The sequence below is a fragment of the Xiphophorus hellerii genome, chromosome 2 (genome assembly GCF_003331165.1).
Source record: "Xiphophorus hellerii strain 12219 chromosome 2, Xiphophorus_hellerii-4.1, whole genome shotgun sequence".
Taxonomy (NCBI): Eukaryota; Metazoa; Chordata; class Actinopteri; order Cyprinodontiformes; family Poeciliidae; genus Xiphophorus; species Xiphophorus hellerii.
Genome location: NC_045673.1, coordinates 1540207 through 1559427, shown reverse-complemented (window position 1 = coordinate 1559427; position 19221 = coordinate 1540207). Strand labels below are relative to the sequence as shown.

General features: G+C 38.0%; 2 protein-coding genes across 3 annotated transcripts; one reads left to right on the top strand and one right to left on the bottom strand.

The window, feature by feature from the left end:
• Positions 1–2707: 2707 nt before the first annotated feature.
• LOC116729550 (protein FAM180A-like) lies at positions 2708–6468 on the top strand. 2 transcript variants are annotated; one of them, XM_032578194.1, is made up of 3 exons: positions 2708–3149; positions 5712–5791; positions 5874–6468. In XM_032578194.1, the coding sequence occupies exons 1-3, from the start codon at positions 2810–2812 to the stop codon at positions 6201–6203; spliced, it is 750 nt and encodes a 249-aa protein (XP_032434085.1). In that variant the 5' UTR covers positions 2708–2809; the 3' UTR covers positions 6204–6468. The 2 variants fall into 2 exon arrangements, with proteins under 2 accessions (XP_032434085.1, XP_032434077.1); XM_032578186.1 differs by having other exon boundaries at positions 5694–5791.
• A 457-nt stretch (positions 6469–6925) lies between these two features.
• slc23a4 (solute carrier family 23 member 4) lies at positions 6926–15686 on the bottom strand. Its single transcript, XM_032578174.1, has 12 exons — positions 15236–15686; positions 14647–14781; positions 13720–13877; positions 11583–11742; positions 10258–10439; positions 9887–10007; positions 9646–9802; positions 8588–8841; positions 8350–8514; positions 8146–8254; positions 7985–8080; positions 6926–7766 (listed from the first exon to the last, which is right to left on the bottom strand). The coding sequence occupies exons 1-12, from the start codon at positions 15281–15283 to the stop codon at positions 7528–7530; spliced, it is 1824 nt and encodes a 607-aa protein (XP_032434065.1). The 5' UTR covers positions 15284–15686; the 3' UTR covers positions 6926–7527.
• Between the last annotated feature and the right edge of the window lie 3535 nt (positions 15687–19221).

Here is a 19221-nt window from a genome sequence, read left to right as displayed (position 1 = left end):
TTCAATCAAAAAAATCAAAAATGTATTTATTTATTTATTTATTTATTTATCTATTTATTTATTTGTCCAATTGGGACAGTGTGCATTCATAAAAAAAAAAACTTAAATGTATTCCATTGCAGACTACCCTGATTTCCAGAGTTTGTCCGCCTGCCACATGATTTAGCCTCTGAACAAGCTGCAAGAATAATAAATTAATTGCTAAAATACATTTTTGAAAAGCATGGTCTCAAGATAAAATGCATAAAATCATACACACTCTTTCCAGGCTTTTTCACATTAAATTTTCATTTCCACACACTCGGGTCTCACTGTTCAAGGCTGCGTTTTATTAAAAGTCTGAGTCCAACCAGTCCATATTCCACATGAATCTCTCAGCTGGTGTAAAAAGCTCCAGGAGTCTTTATTATTTATGATCTGTGTTTTGGCACAATTTCTGTCCAGAGAATGAGAAACTGGAAGAATATGATGACACGTCTCAAACATAAATCAGAAACTCTCAGCTGAAAAAGCCTGAATGATAATCAAACTTTCCAGCTTAGAGAAGAACATTTTTCAGAATTATTATAATAATTATTTATTTTAATCATTTTAATTTTAATAATTAATGTAATCATTTTCACTAGTTATTAACTAGTCAATAACTAGTTAATAATTAACTAGTTATTGACTAGTTATGGTCAATAACTAGCAACTTAATAACTAATTATTTAATTTAAAAAAATGCAAATATTAATAAAATTATAACTTATTGCATATTACTGATATGTATGATGAAATAATTTTACAAATAATAATAAATTATACATTCAATGAAACATTTTCCATTAAAAAAATTAAAACTCATTTAGATGCTTAACTTCAACTCATACGGTAAACATAGTAAAAGCTGCAGTAATGTCAGACATGCTGTGATCTCACATTAACAGTTCTGACTGTAAAACAGTCACTGTAAAAAGGAAAAAAGAAATAATATTTTATTTATGGGCTTTTTCTTCCTCTGCAAAGTGTTCAGGATCCAGCTCATCTCACAATAACATCTTTATTTATTTTACATTTAGAAAAATCTTTTCTAGCATCTAATCTCTGAGCCTTGTTGGTTTTACAGAGTTAATACGACTTTTTGTTCAGTTTCACAGTAAAAAATAAGAGAAGGAAAATAAATGAGTTTCATGTTTTTCCACGTTGGGTACAGTAAGTATTCCTGACGTTATAATTTTTTGTTGGAGAGGAGAAGTTGTGCTAAACGGTGAACGAAGCGGCTCTCTGGGTTCTGCAAATGTTTTTGATTATCAGCCATCAAATAAGTTGAAATAATAACTAAAATTTCTCTGTATGAGGTTTTTGGCTTCATTTTTCTAATTATGGGCAATAACTAGCATAATTTAAGAGACGTAATTCTGTTTCAATCATGCTTTGATCAGCTGAAAAATATACAAAAATATATTTAATTTGTTTTTATGTTCGTCATTACTGTATTTACTTTTAGATTTAATAATAAATTAACTATTATGTGTATTTATTTGTTTTTGGGCTAATTTGTTCAAGTGCTCCAGCTTTCCAGAATATTAATGTGTTTTTATTGTTTGTCTGGTATTTTCTAATTTGTTTTTGTGTGCACTTATAATTTACTGTAGCTGCCTAACAATTATTGTTATTATTTATTTTCTGTTCCATGTTTTATGTTTGATGCTGGTTTGTCTTAATTTCAATAAAGCATTTTGAAATCCAGTGTTTATGAAAGAGTAAAAAAGCTGCTGTTGAAAGAAAGTGAAGCTGAGCGGCCTTTCGGTTATGTCAGAACCAGACAGTTTCACTGTGGATAATGATTTTGTCTCAAAGTCGCTGACTTTTGTTCTGGGTTCAATCTGCACATTTTGGACCAGAACCCGTCTCCTTCCTGAACACCATGATGGTTGGACGTTCCTATCATGTTTATGGTTGAACAGATGAACTTCAAGAATCTGGAAATTGTTCCCAGGATGAACCAGACTGGAGCAGCTCCCAGATTCTCTGGATCTCTGCTGACGTTTTCATCACACCAGGAAGCAGAGGGTTCCAGGTGTGTGTAGCCTTAAGGCACACACACACACCCACACACACACACACATGCAGGTGAGACTCTAATTAACTCAGGTGTGTTTGTTAACCTGTCAGAGGTTTGTGGAAGAAAACCCCAAAGGTTTGATCCAAGTCGTACAGTCTGAGACTGGATGTAAACTTCTGAATTCAAAGAAAGTTACAAAAAAATTCTTGGTAGGTTTTCTGACTTTTTGTTGATTCTAATTGACCTGAAAAAGAAAAGTTTCTACTGATTTAACTCCAGACAGAAATTGTTTTATTAATTTTATGTATATATATAATCCATATGTAAACTTTTGGTTCCACCTTTTTCCAGATTTTTATTTGTTAAACATATTTGGGTAACTTGGTAAATGGGTTGAATTTAAAGATCTGTAGTCACGGCAACCAAAAATGTTAAACCTATGAATAATTTTCCTTCAACTTCACATACATACACACTTTGTGTTGGTCTGTTTCATAAAACTCCCTTAAAGGGCTGAGGATACTTTTCCAAGACTTTCCTGAGTTTCTTACATGCAAACAGAAGCTGAAAGTAAAGTAACATTTTAGACACTTTTATCTTTCTTTTTCACTACAGGATGTTAAATACAACAGTAATTTCTTATCCAGAGGAAAAGGAAAGTGTGGCACAAAAGTTACCAAAATAAACCAGAAGCAGGAGTTTGAACCTGAAACCATCCTCACGTTTAAATGCAGCTGCAGAAACACAAAATAGAGAAATCAGATGTTCAGAGGAGGGAAGAGAGAAAGAGAGTCTGAGGACAGCAGTGAAGAAAGTTCACTGGACGGTGAAACACGGAGCTGCTGGACTGGAGCTGCAGGGACAAACCAAACCAGAAGACAGAGACACAGGAGACAAAGACAACCAGAGGACACAGAGACACATAGTGAAATAAAACCAGGAGGCAAACCAAAGCAGAGGACACGGAGTCTTCACCAAGACAAACTTCAGCCTGGTTTCCATCCTCCGTTAGATACGGTTGCCATGGTTTCCTGGAGAATAGTGATGTTTGGACTTTTCTACTGCTTCATCAGGACCGGGGTCACCAAGTCCCAGACGAGAGGTAAGATGGATTGTTGCTCAGCTATTAATAATAGCAAAAAATGTATGTTGTCGTTCTAAATTTTATATCTGATTTTACATCTTTTTAATTAATTTATATATATATATATATATATACAGTACAGACCAAAAGTTTGGACACACTTTCTCATTGAATTCAATTAGAAAGTGTGTCCAAACTTTTGGTCTGTACTATATATATATATATATATATATATAGTCTTTTCCTTATGCAGTAAACTTTGTAGTTTGAGGTTTCCTCTTTAAGAAATTAAAAGCTTTCTCAGAATAAACAATAACAAAATTGGATCAGGTTAAGAACCGATTAAATAGTTTTCTATTAGATATCAGAGCCTCTAATCAATGCTTTGATTTTATGTAGCAGAATATTTGTTCAGTTTAGATTCCTTTTTGCTGCTGAATGATTATGTAAATAGATATATGAGCTCAACAGCAAAGATTATAGTTTTTAACCTGTTGTTTAACCATCAGGTTGGAGCAAAGTGTTTTTCTATTCCTTCATCTTTCCAGAGTTTCTCTGGTCATTCATGGAGCTTCTACAGAAACGTGGACGCTGACATTAGCGTTAGCTGCTACTGTAAATTCTACATTAGCATTAGCGTCTGTGCTGCTGCTACATGTTTAGCATTGAGATACTATTTTAAGCTTGAACAGTTTTGTTGATAGGCTAACTGATTTTAGCACAACTTTAGCACAACAATAGTTTAATTAACTCTCAGAGGGCCAAGAGAAGTGGCTCTGTCGTCTTTGCTGTTGTTAGCACTTGTGCGTCAGATTTACAGGCGTTCCAGAAACACGCAAATACAAAAGTTCCAATCAGAACTTAAGCATGTAAAAGGGGAAAAGAGTGATTAATCGTGGTAGAATGCTTACCGTGTTAAAATCGATGTAACTAATTAATCAAAATGAAAGTTCCAGTCCTAGTCAATAGTGATGTGAGTAATGCACCAAAGCCACTGACAACAACTGTAACTGATGGGACGTAAAATGTTATGAAGGAAAGTCAGTCAGTAAATCCTGGTGAATTTTCAGCTGCTGAACATCTGAGTTCAGTCTGCGACTCTGGGACCTTCTGACGTTTTCCACATAATCGCCTGCAGCCAGGCGTGGCGGCCAGGCAATGTGATGGTGCCCACCATTTAGAGAGATTTATGAACGCCATTCCAGTTTATGATCTTCATCATGGCTGCTCATATTGTATTTTAAAGTATGCTTTACAGCAGCGAAGCCAGAAAACAACATGGATCCAAAACCGTTTCAGTTTCTTTCATCATCCTCCAAATATAAAAGCCTTGGACTAAATAATCTTTTAAACATATGGCAACATAAAGTATTTTCTTCATTACTGTGAATAATAAGTAGCAAAAGTTTTATTGACTCTTAAAAAATAGAATAAATTCTGACTCGTGATGAACCAGGCGTCAAGCTCAGACTCCAAAATTCAAACTTCTACCACTGACCCAGTGTAAGAGGCAGTTTGGGAATCTGGAAATAGACATTTTTGATTCATATCTGTTAATTCAGACGAGATGATAATAGGAAGGCTGAGCGGATCGTGTTACATGATTTTTAAAGTTGGACCAGGAGTTTGATGATCAATGCTTAAGGTTTAATAATGAAAACAGAAACGTTACAGGAGATGCATGAGCAGAACAGCTTCTAACTAAATATTTAACTAACACACAAACCCACTTGCTGATAAGAGGAAGTGAACTACCAAAATAAAAGCCGGGTCCCAATCTCTATCACTTGGCTGTCTTTAAACTGAGAGCTTTGATTTGTATCCATTATGTGACGTTTCATTGATCTGTTGAAACATTTATGAACCACTACAGGAAAAAGTGTTCAAATAAAAGTGATGTAAGAGAGAAAACTGAGAAAAAGAGTTGACTTCTTCATCAGAATATTAATGCTGTTCACTTTTTTATCCTTGTTGAGCTTAGATTAATTAAGATTATTATAAAGAAACTGATCCTTTCCCAAATCAGTTTTGAATCCTGTGCCATATTATTTAATCTAATCCGTTGATCTTTTTTTGAATCTTTGCTTTGCACTTTATAAAATGTGAAGAACCACAGCAGCAGATTGGCTCCTCTTATTTTAAACTAAAGGATTAAATCTTAAATCGTTTCCGTTGCTGCACACATCCTGTTGTGATCATTCTGCAACGTAAAGCCGGGGAAACTAAAACCATACGTTGCATGTTGAAATCATTTGGACTGTGTAATATTTTCCATGTGTTGCTCCTCCTTTGATTCTCCTTCTACCTTTGAGGTTTAGTGTCTGCAGACAGAATTTGTCTGTAAGGTCAGAGGTCAGAGTTTGAAGCTCATGAGGTGCAGCAGAGCAGCAACCCTCCATTAAAGATAAAGTGGTTTTTTCATTTGACACAAAGATTTACCTGCTTCTGAGAGTTTGCAGCATTAATCCTGAACATGTGCATATAGAAGTAAAGTTGATAGTGAAGCTAAGCTTATTTAAATCATTCTTGTGCCTGTTTTTTTTTTTATATAATTACACAAAGTTCTGTTTCCTGCTGCAGCCAAAGTGAAAAGAGGATCTTCAGCAGCTGGAAATCCAACGTTCTACAAAACCATGAATGATGTCCATTTGTTATATGAGGTGAATAAAATAAATGTGACCCAGAAGTATCTTTGAATGTGCATTTGTTGCATTTTTGCCCATTCTTCTCCCTGTGGAACAGATCCTGATGGCTGGCGTACGTTTTGAGCCCAGTGGGGAGTTTTCTGTCGACGACGCTGAACTTTCTTCGCTCCGTCAGACCAGAAATCTGAACTTCATCTGTGAGGAAATCTTTCCCAAGAAGCTAACGGAAGTGTTTGGGCTCATAGCTGAGCTGTCAGAGCACAGCGCTTCGCTGCATCAGGAGGATTTTGAGCGAATCTTGATGACTTTGGTGTACACTACCCAGAAGATGATCAGCGCTGCTTCTGTTCACCAAAGAGGAATGTGGGGAGAATCTTTTGTTGGTTTATACAAAGCTATAAAAAGAGACCTGGCACGGACAAACTGAGCACCGATCCACGTTTTGGGTTCAATGTTTAAGTTTAATGTACATCACTTTAAAAATTCAATATTAGATATTGCAACTGAAAGAAATGAGAATCAGAAATGAACTGAACCGAAATCAAAATGAAGAAATTACTGAAATATTCTCAGCAAAAGACGATCGAACTGTGAAATCCCATATTTACATCATATTTACATCGGATATTTGATTTACTAGCACCTGCATGTAACTGACATCTGAGACCGAAGACAAAACAACTTTAAATGAGTCACAACACAACAGAGTGAAAATGATATGCAAATATGAGTGAAAAATATCTGAAAACTTTAATAAGAGTGTTTATGTTGGATTAATTTTAATCTCTTGTCATTAAGGATCCACTGTAAATAATAAATCATCTTAGATTTCAAAGCAAAGCACCACTGCATTAAATATCTTTCCAAAATGTATCCAGCAGCAGCAGATCAGCAGACATGTTTCACTCCTCTTTTACCAATTTCAGTTCCTGTTCACTGGTAAAAGGTGAGAAGCAGAAACAGTTACGTTTACATTTTTACAAATCCTGCCAAAGATTTTTTTAAATTCAGTTTTTGCTTTGTAGCCTGCATGAAATAGATCAGATACAAAACATCAGGACTTCGAGTCCTGGAGGTTCATCACAATCAGCCTAGACTGCGTTCAACAGCAGGCAAATACGACCCAAATCAGATTTTTTATTCATTTATTTTTTTTGTACTCCAGTCTGGACTTCCCAATTCCAATCTTTTCATCCCCTTTGAAAAACTGATCTGTTCCACTTCCATATGTAAACTAAATGGTATCAGATAGTTTTCACAGTCTGCTGTCTGAAGGCTCACGTCACATTTTATCTGACTTTTACGTCATTGATGTGAACGTGTGTCATAATGCAGCAGCAGAAGAAGCCAGACGGTAAATCTGGATGTAAATAATGACTGAAAATGATAATAATGACTCCTGGTCCGACTCCACATCCTGCTGTCGGATATGGGTCGCATTCGCCTGCTGTTGCATATTTCTAAACTTTGTCCAGTCAAAGTATCTTAGCTCTGCAGTCGCCTTTTAATTTCTAAGAAATGGAAGAGTTTACTTTCTTACTCCTTCATGTCCTTATTTTCTGAATTCCCCACTTGATCTCATTTAAAAATAAATGTAGCAGTCCAAACATGCTGTGAAATGAAAGATGAATTATTATGTAATAAGATCCAAACACTGTTGCTACAGTACACTGTCTCTGAGATGTTACAGGACCTGAGCTGCCTCTGGTGGGGGTGTGTTTGGAAAATCCCAAATGACATGAAACCATGGCTCACAACCCAACTCCGATCATGATCTGGCCCGGGTCTGGAGTTCCCAGCGGCTGCTTGGGATCCAGGGAGCTGGACAGGCCCGGCGGGCAGAACGGGATGTAGCGCAGCCAGGAGAACGAGGACAGGTAGGAGGTCAGGCCAAATGGGAGGTTGTAAACCTCTCCAGTCTCCAGAGTTTCACATGAATCGTCTTCATGAGCTTTGTTCCAGGCCAGGATGCCGCGCTCCTGCTTCGATCCTGCAGGAAACCAAGAAAACACAGTCAATATTTCTAAAAACACAGGAAGAGCAACAACATTTAGAACAACAACAGTTTCTTCTGAAAACACTTTGTTACTCAAAATATTATTATTTTTGGCCTTGTGGCCCCCCACTGCCTTCCCATGCTGTGCAGCCCTGGGCAGAAAGCCCTATGCCCTACTATGCCACTGAGGTTGTGTTGATGTGTGAGAGCACCTGGGACGGTGTTGTCCAACACGAAGCCGAAGAAACCGCCGACAAACATGCTGGTTGTCAGAAGAACCTGCAGCATCTGGTCGAACTCTACCACACCTGGAAACGACGGACTGATGCTTTTTAGAAGTTCATTAACAAAATAACACAAACTGATTATGTACCTGTAGCAATAGCTTTGGGATTCTTTAATATCCAGTTGGGAATGACCAAACCAGAGAACATGGAGAAGCCAAAAATGAAGATATTTCTGGATGAATTCATGTCTGCGTACTGAAAACATGAGCAGAAATCTTCCAGTCAGAACAGGATCGTAAATCTTTTAGAAGCTTTCAGGAAACTTCCCTGTTTTAGCTTAAGGTGTTTACCTGCAAATTAGAGACTCCTGCTGCACAGATGACACCAAACATGACCATGAACATGCCTCCAATCACCGGAGAGGGGATGGTGGCAAAGACAGCACCCATTTTACCAAGTATCCCCATGGCAACCATGAACACCCCGCTGGCCACTATGACCACGCGGCTCCCGACCTGCAGAGTCAGGAGATCCTGCTGAACTGTTTGCTCTTTCAATCTGATGCGGTCGCATGGAGAAGGCTGTTACCTTGGTGATACCGAGCGCGCCGACGTTCTCGCTGTAGGAAGTGGTTCCGTTTCCGGTTCCCCACGCTCCAGCCAGCAGGCAGCCGATTCCCTCGATGCCTATGCCGCGGTTGATGGCGTGTCTCGGTGGCGGCGGAGCTCCAGATAATCTTGCGCATGCGTGATAATCCCCAACAGACTCGATCATGGAGGAGATCACCCCGGCCAGGATCCCCACCACGCCGGCCAGGCTCACCGTGGGCTTCCCCCACTGTCCTGGGTTTGGTTTAAGGCAAAATGAAACAGAAAATGTCAGCGAACAGAGAATTAGCCTGTAGTAATGCAGTCTAGTTATCAGGAGTTTACATGGAGGATCGTAAGAGCCAGCTTTTGTTTTTAGCAGTCCACTTCCGGTTAAGGGTAAGCTCGCATTGGCATGTTAGCTAAAAATGTAGCTTATAGCTAAATATTTATTTTGCAGATTTAACATTTGGTTTCAAACTGTGACATTAATAAATGAATGAATAATATGGTGAAAATAAACCCCGTTTTCATAATAGCTACGCTAAATATCCAGATAATTCTGTTCGTTTTTAACTGTAGTCAACAAACTGAATCCAGTAAGTTTCTGTCTCATCTTTTTATAACGTCCAGTTTTTATGATGTCACTGTTTTCCTAGATCGTCTCCGTTTGATGCTTTTTGCATACAGTTATATTCAGAATTAAAATAATGCCTTTGAATAAGGCTCGTTTGCCAGATTAAAATATCTTTAGCCTGAAAGTGAAAAATGTGTTTTGGGAAATACAACCAGGCTGTTGCAGCTTTTTCATATTTGCATTACATCCTCTAACAGATTTGTTAGTTTTTACATAAATTGCATAATATAAATGTTGCATTATTATGTGAAAAAAATGTGAAATGATGTCAAGGCCTCAATTTTTTTTACAATCTCCTCTGGCTTTAAATAGACACATTTCCATTTTCAACACATGTGTTGCCATTTTCCATGACTTTGATATATATTCAGACTCTGACAAAATCTGATATAATCTTAATGTCTGATACTGCAGCATCTTACCTGGGTATGGGAAGGTAAACCAGGGAGCTTGGCTGATTACTTCTCCTTTTAGGTCTGTGCGTGCGAGATAACCGTACTGCCCTGGTTCAGCAGGAAGAACGTTATACGTCGTCAAGATGTAACAAATGAGCCAAGAGACTGTGATTCCCAACAAGACCTGAGAATCGAAACGGGCAACAACAAAAAAACTGTCACAATTTACTCTATTTATAAAACATAAATCACTTCTTCAGTTACATACAGGGAGAATTTGAAAGATGCAGACTCGAGAAGTGTGAAGCTTTTTATCCTTGCTGTATGTAGGAAAGGGCATGGCTATGTGACGGAGGTACTGTGAAAACAGGATGATCAGGGCTGTGGTCCTGTCAGAGGCAGACAGAAGGAAAATTAGTCTGAAATTTAAACAGAAGATGGAGAAAACAGATTCTGAACAGAAAATGTAACAGTCTTTCTTTGCATAAGGATTATCATTAAGGATAAGGCATTGACATTTTTTAATCTTGTTGAATTTGAAAAAGAACCAGATTTAGAAACACAGATTTCCTCAAAGACATAAACACTGTTTGGTGTTTTTTTTCTTGTGTAAAAATACAAAATAGTCCAAAGAATTACATTGAAGAAATGCCCCAGTGGTTTCCAGCGCTGCTCCCAGCTGAATCAAACAGCGACAGACCAATAAGAGCGATAGTGGGAGCAATGGTGAGAGGTCCAATGAAGCGCATGAAGAGGCCGATGAGGCCAGAAAATCCAACAAACACCTGGAAGATCGAGCCCACAATAATGGAGCCCTGCAGCTAGAGTCAGAAACATCACAACTGGTAGGCATCAATCATTATACTCATTCAGTTACAGACAAACAACGGAAACTTAATTTGAAAAAAGGAGAAAAAAATCTGATGTTTTATTTTCTAAGAATAAAATATTCTAAATATGTGATTCACTTTGTCTTTGTTTTTGTAATACTCTTGTCTGCCACAAGAGGGAGTGTCGTGAACCTGTGCTAAGACCGAAATGAACAGTAGAAACACAACAGTTCCCCACCTCGTTATTTAAGACATTTTGTTAGGATAGTTTTAGTCTATAAATATATATAAAATGATTCTAAGTGAAATTATATAATTTAAGAGTTTTTATTTCTATCTGACAGCACATTGGCTGGTTATTGCTGAAACTAAAACCCCAAAATTACATAAAATAATCACAATGACTAAAGTCAACAACAACAAAAAACAAAACAATGATTGCAACACTTTAATAAAAAATATATAATTCATTGAGACTAAGAAAACAGTCAAAGTTTTAATATATATTTAGCTTGCTAATTAAATATGTTTAGTTTGGAGCTAAATATTAGTTTCAACTTGAATATTTAGCTAAGTAGCTAAATATTTTGTGGTTAAACTGCATATTTAGCCTGCTGGCTAATTATTTACATATCTAAATATTTAGCCAGCAAGCTAAATATATTTGTTTGGGGCTATAATATTTAACCTCAAACTAATAATTTAGCTTGCTCACTGGAGCTAAATGGGCTATAAAGTTTGAAAACTGTGACATTTAGAAATGCATAACAGTGAAAATGTGACTTTCAAAAAATTAATTCCCTTTTTTTTCTTATGACAGGCTGAATAGCTCAAATATTGATGTTAATATTTGAGTTCCAAACATCACAACATCGTCACTGAGGCATGTTGCTAAAACCTTGAGCATTTCTGTGCACAGCTGCCATGGCTTGTGCTAAACCCAATTTATTTTTCAGAACAGTACAAAAAGTGTTTGGTTTCTCTTTGTTTGCTAAATTTGGAGGTAAAACCCGGTGGAGTCATGTGACCAGCTGTTAGTTTAATTCAATTAAAAAATACTGTTGATCCCAGAGGGAAATTAAACAGGAGAGCCAACCTGTGCTTTAAATGGTTAAATGCTCACAGTTTACTTACAGCTCTCATCCGACTCTGCCACACTTCTATGAACTCTGTGGACGAAGTGTTGACTGAGCTGGCGTTTTGGGTCCAGGCAGGACACCTAAATTCTGGCATGGACAGCATCGCCATGGAGGGAGCCAGCAGCGTGAACGTGCCGCCTTGAAGAATGGGCAGCCTGGAGGCAAAGATGGCCGAGTCATTAATGGGCTGGTAAGAAAAATGCTACTAAAATCTGAAATCATTCAGATTTATTCATAAACAGGAAATTTAAACATACAGTCTCCATCTGATGCATATGTGAACAGTTAATTCAGATCATGTGAAGCTAGAGAGTGACTCTCCTATTAGACACACAGACTCGAGGTTAAGTAGGTTAAAGCAATCAGCTGCTAATGATTGTCTCTGTGCTGCTCACTATCTGCAATGCACATCAGACTTTCCAGTGAAGCATGTAAATCTGCATCATGCAGGAAGTTATTGGAGGACAAAATGGCTGCAGACGTTTGCTTTGGGAAAGAAAAACTTGAACTTGTTGAAGGCGATGTTTTCCTGCCAGCTCATGCCTGAATGTTTAGGAAAGGACAAGAAAGCATCAGTGGTGCTAAGCCAGGAGAATGCGGGTTTTGGCAGAAACCAGATTCCGAACATAATGAGATGGAAATTCCTTGACTAATCCAGCTGTGACAACAGGATTCAGGAAGGCTGAGCTGCAGCGCTCAGAGCTGAAATCACATTTTAAATCTGTGGTTTTTAAAGACAACAGTTTTTACACCAAGTTTAATATCACCTTAACTCAGCATAACTAACAGGATCCTCACTTCTGTTTACAGAGCATAAGAAGGTCAAACATTTCTCCAGTTTTTGCTTTTCTAGCACATTGAAATGTTTCAGATCATCAAACACATTTAGAAATACAAAAAGCTGGTTTCAGAAAAACATTTCTAAACCACTCAGACAATGTGTGGAAAAGTAAAAACCCTTGAAGCTGGTAACTGGTTGTTTTAGCTTCTTTGTTCTGCTGTGTTTGAGTTTAAGGCAACAAACTGATAACTGGATGTTTTGCTTCAGGATTTTATGCAAGAAAGCAGAATTCATGGTTCCAGCAGCAACAGCAAGTTGTTCAGATATAAAAGCAGCAAAGCAGTCCCAGACCATGACACTGCCACTACCATGTTTGGCTGAAGGTGATGTTCTGTTTCTGGGAAGCGGTGCCAGTTTCACACCAGATGAAACAGACCCAACACCTTCCAGAAATGTCCGCAGAATATATTCCTAAGAAGGAGCATGTTACAACTCCCCCATGGAGGCCATTATTGCCATCATGACCTCTGACCTGAGCTGAGTTTAGCTTCCATGTGTGTGGATGGTGGTTCTGACTGAGGTTCTCTGGGCCTTAGAAACAGTTTCCTGACTGATAGATGTCAGCAGTCACATTTCCATCAATATTTTTTGATGCACATTTTGAAATATGATGTTGAAATGGTTGGTGAAAACTGAGAAATTTGAAATACCTTTCTCAATTTCTCAAAAAGGTTTGTAAGCCTGCTTGAGGTGTTTTTTTGTTTTGTTTTGTTTTGTTTTTCAACAAAAAAAAAGTTAATGTGCTTAATGGGAGATGGAAACATAAAGGAAAATGTTCTTTTCTTTATTTTCCAGAGCTGAAGCTGCAATTCTGGGTAGAAAATATTCACAGACAGACATTTGTTTTATCTTAAATGCAAAATATTTATCAAGTTTTTACTCTTTTGGCTTAATTACTGCTCTGACTGTGTTGGTTTTTCAACAAAAGGCCTTTTTTATTACGTTTATATTTCAGTGAGCGATTAATCGATGACTACTTTAGTTAACAATTATTTCAATAATTGATTAATCATGATTTTAAAAAAATGTGATCCCTAAAAGTGTAAAACTGCTTGATAAAACGTACAAAAAGTCATAAAGTGCTCTTTTTTTTCTTTAAATGCTCCAGATTTCATCTGAAAACGACCCAGACCTGAAATGGGGACGATTTGCTAATTCCACTTTGATTCACTCTCCTGTTGAACTGCTGTGTTTAATCAACAGCAACTAATAAAATCAGTCACAGGCAGTAAATCCATGCTAATAGTCCGTCATAAGCAGGAAATCAGATCCGTCTCATATCAGTTCCTACCTGATGCCAAAGGTGACCTGCAGCAAGGTGCAGATTCCAGACACGAAGAAGATGGTGCTGATGAGGCGGCTCTGTGTGAGGCCGTCATGCTGCAGACACAGACCCTGCGACAGGATGAGGGGGATGGCGATGATGCCGCCAAAGGCAGTCAAACAGTGCTACAGGAACACAGGAGGGACATTTCAAATTAAGCATGGAGGATAAAACAGTTTGACTTTTAATGCATGAATTCATTTAGTACTGAAACGATTAATAATGACGAATCAATTAGTGAAATTTATTTAATTTAGTATCGATTAATTGCTAACTGTAGTACATACTATAAAAATGATCATTTGCTGAAAGAACAACACAATCAGAGCAGTAATTAAGAATAAACTGTGCAAAAATATGGACATTTTGTTTTTAAGATATAAAAAAAATACTACTCAGAACTTCTCTAGTTTTAGCTTCACCTGGTTCAAATTCTGTAAATAAAAATCCTATTCAGTAACTTTTGATCAGTTGATCCATAAAATAATCACCAGATCATCCCTACACTGTTCTGATGTCCAGCAGAATAAACGGAGCTTTCCGCGTTTTTAGCTGCAGACGCCTCCTGTACTTCACTACTGTTGAGTTTTATGAAAGAAAATGTTTATTTTCTTATTTTAAAAATTATTTTCATCTTTCAATGCATCTATAAAAAAGGTTAAGTGGTTAAATGAAAAATCTGCAGAATGTGGTACATTTTTTATCTGATTAATCAATTTATTATCAGAATATTCTACTACTAACATAACTGTTACTTGCAGCCCTAAACTTATTGAAACATAAACTCAGAACCTGATGCCTGAAACAAATCCTGCCTCTTGTTTATGTTGTTATGTAACTCTGGACTCCATGTTGCATGAAAACTGACGGCTTTCAAAGCTTTTCCTGACAAACCTGAGCGCCTAAGAGGACGGAGAGGTACCAGGGCGGGACGTCTGTCACGCAGTAAGCCAGTTTGTTTGTGTCTTCATCGATAGACGAGTCCAGCTCTTCTCCTTTTTCTTGTAGATCACAGAAACGTCCTTCCAGCTTCAGTTCGACAGACAGATACAGGAAAACGTCAGAAAAGAGGCAGAAGTGAAGGTTTGGACACAAAACGCCTCCAAAAGTTCATAAATTATTACAGAAAATTTAAATCAAATGTTTCTTCTTTTTGACAGAAATTTGTTTTTCCATTTGTTTAGACCTGAGGCTGTGAAGGAACAAAGAACCTTTAGAACTTGGGTCCTGAAAATTCAATGAGGGGAAAAAAGTACTTTGGCTTTTACTTCCATCTTAAAGGCAGAAAAATGGTAATTTACAAACTGATTTTTGTATTTTCTTCAGTTCCAGATGTTGACAGAATGTAAAGCTTAAGTAGAAAAGACAAGAAAAAATCCCAACCCAACACGTTTAACTAGATCTAATAAGTAAAGAAGTTCATCCCCAGATTTCCAGATATGTCATTTTTAGTTATCAAACAAAAACAAAGCATTAAACTCACCGCAAAGGCATAGTTGTCGAGTCCATTGCTTTCCTTCTCGGAGGTCATGTCAGCTTCAACCTGCTGGCTCAGGTTTAGTTTCCAGAAGTTTGAGAAGAAACAGAAAAGAAAGAAGAGAAAACCAAACAAAAGGAAGCGGCCGGGAGGCGGGAGTGCGGGCGGGGTGGACAGCCTGCTAAGAAAAAGCAAATTTCAGACATGGGACTGCAGCTCGTGCTGACTGAAATGGCTCCAACCGAGCGCTCATGTGAACCGAATTACAACAGAAGCAGCAGCTGACCAACCAGCTTCTGGCAGGCTGGAGATTTTCTGTCCTTTTCACTGTAAAACAAACCCTAATCTCACAAGAAGAAACCTTTGAGGCCAGAACCTCTGCAGCCTGGATCCTGTTTTCACCTCCTTTCAGGATTATTGCTGTTTTTGTGGTTAACTTTGTTCCACTTTGAGTAAATCTTGTTTTTAGCATTTTGTATCTGTTGGTTGTGAGCTTTCCTCAAACTGCTCCAGTTCCCTTCTAATTTTAACAACAAATATTTGTGTTTGTGACTATCACGTGCTGGCAAAGTATCGCACAACACAAGGCTTATTCATGAGCCGCTGTAAACCATAACTTCATTTCCCAATTTACCGTACCGCTCCATTTCCCTCCAAATGCCATTAGCTTCAATTACATTATTAGTGTAAATTGAGAGTTTGATAGCAGCCCACACCTACCTAGTTAAAGTCCAGAAGGAAGAACGTTACTGTCACACTTCTGGCATGGAAATCTCTGCAGTTTCCAATACTGAAAATGCTTATCTCACCTCATAAGACTGACTGCTTGAAGACACTTATGTGCATAAAACAGAAATAAACTGTGTGTATGTAGCAAATAGCATTTCACTCCAAACCTGAAGTCTATAATAACAGGTGCAAATGATTCAACAATGCAGCTTCATGGAGGAGAGACGTGAAAAAACAACAAATTTTCTTCTTTGGTTTCATTGAAGTTGTAAAAGTAGCAGATAAAGCTGCCAAAATGCAGCTTTTTCTGCGTGTTTTTACTCATAGTTTTGTCTGGACATGATTGTCGACACCAATAGTCCTCCTGAACGATGACGACATGAACAGAATAGATTTTAGAAAATAGAAATCCCATGCAGCTCACAACCTGCAGCAGCAACGCTGAGGTCGGCTCGGTCCGAATGCGACGCTTTTCATCAACTCAGGTGGAAACATTTGTGCTAAAACATGAACTGAACAATAACATTTATACTAATTTAAATATAATATAGGAGTCACATTTAACCCTCTGACATTTCTGCACCACCAACATGAGTATGATAACAAAGTGAACTCTGGGAATGATTGCAGCTCAGACATTAGCTGAGTTTGAATGTTAAAGCCATTCAAATTACATCTGCCCTTCACAGAATACAACCATCAACTCAAAATTAATCTTGACATAACATATTCTATAATGCCCTTACATATTGTATTGATGCTTCTATCTTGTTTTTTATTTTGTTCCTGAATGTTTCTTATTTTGAATAAAGTTCCTGGGAGAAAATAATCCTTCTAACATCAGCCTGTGAAAATCCCTTTCTGCTTGGCTGAACATCAAAACTGCAAAAAAGAAAAAAAAAGCTTTGTATTTAAGAATAATAATAAAAATCTTTTTCTGTAAATCTGTTCTACCCAAAACTCAAGTTGCAGTTTTAGCTTTACCTTTAAATCCTGTAAAATAATCTCCTATTAAGCACCTGTTGCTATCCAAATATTAATCTGTTAATCCAGAAAATGTTCTCCAGATCAGTCCTGCACTGTGCTGGCTTCATTACTGCTTTGAGTGTGTTGGGTTTTTTCAGAAAATTACATTTCTTTCAAGCATGTATTATTGTATTATTATTACTTCAATAATCAACTAATCACAATTAATGTGACTAATATTCAGTCCTAAAATATACAGGATGAATGTTGGGAAACAAAGAATACATAATAAGTGGATTTTACACGTTTCCATAACGAGGCTGAATAAACGGCACATTGTGGTGAGAAAACTTTGTAAAACAATACATGAAGAAAAGTTGGAACATTCCAGTGTGAAAAATAAAAACGTTTTCTCAGTGAAAAATTGAAACTAAAAGTTAAAATTATATGGAAAATTTTATACTTTTTTTGCTTGTGGTTGAGAATTTCATCTTCTTTTGTAAAATGTTAAAACTCTTCAGGAAGCAGAGCCTGATCTCATGTCATAATCACCAAATGAAATTCTCCTGTTGAGGTCATTTCTCCTTTATTTTCTCGTTGGGAAATGTCCCTTGTTGCTTCCCGTCCTGCCGGTCAGCAGCTATTGTTTTGGGATCTTGTGACGACCTCTGTAAAAAATCAATTTGGTTTATGAATCCGCCTCAAACAGCTGAGTCGTTTCCAGCCGGTCAGTGGGGGGGCGTGACGGGCTGAGCCTTCACATGCCCGGCCGCCGCTTTCAGTTCTGTCTCATTAAAGGAATCTCCATCTTTCAGGCTCTTTTAAGGATTTAACGCTGGAACGGCGAAGCGTTAAATCAGCTGAACTCAAAAACAATGCAGGAAGTATTCAGGTCCCAGTCAGACCCACAGGAGACTCGAATGGGACTGAAAAAATATTTTAACACTGGGAGTACCAGGGTTTCGAGCTCTCCCCTGAAGTCCCGAAAGAGTCCCGAAAGACCTGAGTCCAAACTGACGACTCTGATGGCTCAAATTAGCATCCCTTCTTCAATTGTAAATGTGGCCGTTGACCGTCAGGCCAGAAGGTAGGAGTGTGAATAGTCCATGTTGGGGGTGGGTATCTATGATACCAACAGGAGATCAGGTCTCCTGTAGGTAATGCTCTTCAGTCTAGTTTTGAAGCATACATGAAGTGTTTTTGGAGAGATGTGACCTTTTGCAGCTGATCCATGATGTTGTGCTGCATTTTCCAGGTCATTTTGCCAAATGTACATAGAGTTTGCAAAACATACAATCTGTTTCAAGAAATATGCAAAGGTTTTTCTAAAAGAAATTAGTAATGTTTTTCTTTTAAATAAAGCTAAGAGGGTATAAAATGACAGTTTAGAAATAAACTAACCAAATTAATTGTGTTGATCCACCTCAAAAAAAATCATGCAAAAAGTGTAAGCAAAAGAAATCTGGGAGACTTTGCACATGCAAATTTGCATGCAGCCTTTTGTGCTGTGGAGGATAAATAGGTGACTGCTTCACCTATTTAGTTCACAAGAACTAATGGCATTTATTTCAGTCATAATCTTGCGGGGGGTGACCAAGGTTCAATCACTATGTGACAGCTGGTCAGCAAACCTGGCAAACATGATTGACATGGCAGCACTGAATGCACATGTGCTTTATCAGGTATGCATTGGGGTGCAGGAGAGACTGGTGGACTTCCTGGTTGAGCTTGCAAAAGAGTTGGGTAACTCTCATGTGAGTGAGAAGAAGGCACACAAGGAGAAACTGCTTCGGCAACAACCTTCCACACCCAGCTCAGGCAAAAGGGCGAAGTGTCAGGTCAACCATCGATGCAGGATGCGTGTCCTGAGGCCGAAACATCGTCAGTGACCCCTCACACCCCCACCATGGACTGTTCTCCCTGCTGCCCTCTGGAAAGAGGTTCTGCAGCATCCGGTGCAGGTCCACCAGGTTCCGAAACAGCTTTTTCCCACTTGCCATCAGACTGCTGAACTCTTAACTGGACTGCACTCAAAAACTGGTCTCCACTTTATACCTTGCACATGTACAGAGCTAAATAACTTCTATTTTATTTTACTCCGGAGTAACCTCACAACATTGGAACCTCAAACATTGTTCTGAGCCGTACGCAACGAAATTTCGTTCTGTATACACCCTGTGCATGAAAAATGACAACAAAGTCAGTCTAAGTCTAAGGAACAATTGTGCAACTGTGAGATGCGTTGAGGCCATTACCAGGGTACTTATAAGGTAATGGCCTTATTTACAGAACAAAAG